Source organism: Pundamilia nyererei, unplaced genomic scaffold, assembly GCF_000239375.1.
Source record: "Pundamilia nyererei isolate P.nyererei 1_Seehausen unplaced genomic scaffold, PunNye1.0 scaffold00009, whole genome shotgun sequence".
In the NCBI taxonomy this organism is placed as follows: Eukaryota; Metazoa; Chordata; class Actinopteri; order Cichliformes; family Cichlidae; genus Pundamilia; species Pundamilia nyererei.
The window spans coordinates 3,931,021-3,933,632 of record NW_005187410.1 but is presented as its reverse complement, the minus strand read 5'-3'; the positions used below and the strand labels follow the sequence as shown (position 1 = coordinate 3,933,632).

General features: G+C 35.6%; 1 protein-coding gene across 1 annotated transcript in view; it reads left to right on the top strand.

Moving 5' to 3' along the window:
* The first annotated feature begins 75 nt into the window (after positions 1–75).
* Positions 76–2,612, top strand: part of stk39 (serine threonine kinase 39) — a 30,813-nt gene continuing 28,276 nt past the window's right edge. Inside the window, exons 1-3 of the mRNA XM_013908289.1 lie at positions 76–179; positions 1,581–1,719; positions 2,032–2,087. Coding sequence (XP_013763743.1) covers positions 86–179; positions 1,581–1,719; positions 2,032–2,087 — 289 coding nt within the window. The 5' untranslated portion in view covers positions 76–85. The remainder of the gene's footprint in view (positions 180–1,580; positions 1,720–2,031; positions 2,088–2,612) is intronic.

Sequence of the window (2,612 nt, the reverse complement as noted above, 5' to 3'; positions counted from 1 at the left end):
TAAAGCAAGTGCCCTGAATAAATGAGATGTCCTGTATGTGAAATATCCTGTCATTTGCTTCTACCAATAGAAAGAAATTCAGGCCATGAGTCAGTGCAACCATCCCAATATTGTCACATACTACACCTCCTTTGTTGTGAAGGATGAACTCTGGTTAGTCATGAAGCTTCTGAGTGGGGGTAAGCTTCACCTGACACGGGTGGCTTAGTGATGCATTCATGCCATTCATGTGATAACATAAGTCTTAAATGCCCTTACACCGTTCTGTGTTTAATCTGATTAAAGAACAGCAGTGTATCAACCTGTGTTAATGCCTAGTTGACGAAAAGCGTTACATCTGAGAAATTTCAAAACTTATTATAAAGCCAGTTTCAGTATAATAATCCATTATAATTAATAAAAAATGTTTTTTATCAGGTCAGTTTAGTTTTGCTTAGACTCCAGTAGTTTTTGCTCAGTTCAGTTTTTATTAGTTCAGGTATCATAATTTGTAATTGGTAAGGTTTAATTAAGTTTTGCTTTATAGTTGGAACACTTGTAGATATTGTCCTCACAATACAAATTTGACCACACTCATGAAGACTTAAATTAACGACATTTGCTCGTCGTTTTTATTTAATTTTGTAACCGTTATATATCTCTGTAAGTAAACTAAGTAAGTAAGTAAACTTTATTTATTAAGCGCTTTTCACAGACAGGCAATCACAATCTTTGGGACAACAATTGAAGACCCGTGTCGGGGTTGTTACTCCCAAAAAAATAAAGCAGCACGTAACTTAATTACTCTCCACAGAAAGTAATAACTCGTTACCGTACTTTCTCATTACTTTGTAAAATTACCTGAAACATAATGTTATATATTTACCATTTAACAATAAAAACCTAAGGATCCAATCCTGTACACCAACACAAATCCCTAGGTTTCTTTTAGTGTTTAATTATGAACAAAAAGCTGACAACACAACGGAAAGCTGAAAACATAACAGTGATTCTGCTTTACAAATGTGCACAGGTAGGAAGTGAGCCTGACTGCTCATCACTGCCTTTAATACCTGTTAAAGGTCAGGCTCTGGCTGCTGGGCTGGGTTCTGCATACGCTCAGGTTTATCATCGCTCTGGGTTCTTGGCTAGTTTTGTGTTAGCAGACTGTCCGTGCAGTGCTATTAGGAGCCAAAGTTACCACTACAATGTGGTTGTTTCTTTTCTGTACAGAGCTTGCACTTTACCATTGTACTCTTGCTCTTTTGTACAATAAAAATAAAAGTAATGTCCATATCTTCGCAGTAAACCACTCTGACATTTTCCAGCACACGAACTGAAATCAATGTAATGTGATTGCAGTAACACCCAACAGTGGTAACTAACTAGGAAACCATAGGTTTAAATCACTGAATTAAGTAATTTCAGCTGTAAAGACAATACAATAAGCTGCTCCCCGCAATAAAACAAATCTAAAAATACCAAAATATACAAATACACAAACACTGAAATGTAACATAAATTAATCACAACAGATTTTTGTTTCCCAATATTTTCTAAAAATTAACCATGTTTTCTTTTCTTGGCTGGCATCTTTTTAGGATCTATGCTCGATATAATTAAGCACAAAAGCAAAGAAGATGATAAAAATCGAGCTTTAGAAGAGCCTATTATTGCCACTATTTTAAACGAAGTTCTGGAGGGTCTGGACTATCTACACAGAAACGGACAAATTCACAGGTATTGGTTTATATCTTTTTCCTTTGTTTAATCAACATTGTTTGATTGAAAATATGATCCGCTATCTAAAAAACCAAGTGGTAATGTTGAAAATGAACACAAATACGTTCATTCATTGGATTGTAGCTCAGCCGTGATCTGTACACTTTCTGGTTATCAAGGTCAATGTGAGTCAGACTTAACCCTCTACGACCCCCATGGGCATAGTTCTATATGGTGATGGTTAGGGCGACACGTTAACAGGAGTGGAAGAATCAATGCTGCTCCACATGACTTTGTTGTTTGACTGCATTAATGTTTTGTTGACCTCAGGGATGTGAAAGCTGGGAACATACTACTGGGGGAAGACGGATCTGTTCAGATTGCAGGTTTGTTGAATACTGTGTAACACTCTCTTAAACCTCTTTTTTTGGTTATTTTCACACTAAATGCATGCACTGTATTTGTGGTAAGATGGTGGAATTGATTTCATAGGTTGTAATAATTAACAGAGAGCAATAATGTATGTTTACGTTTTCCTTTTTTTAATTCGAGAATCATAATTCTTTCCTAATTATTGTGTGTCAGCTTAATCAGTTACTCCATTGAAGCTGTCAGCTTTTTAATGCTGTCTGTTATATTTAATTGAAGTGACTGATTACAGCCTTTAATAAAAACAATTACAGGAATTAGAAAAAGCAGTTGACTCTGTAATAAAATAAAAACAAAATATCTGCAGGTTACCAAATAAGCACAGCAGGATAAGCACAAGTGTAACTCGTTGAGTTAATTAGTTTCAGGGTCCTGATGTGAATGCATTATTTTGGCTGATACTGGATTCACACTATGTTGCCTGTTGTTCTTGTTCTTAAACAGACTTGTTGCAAAGCTTACACTCACTAGCCATGTTATTA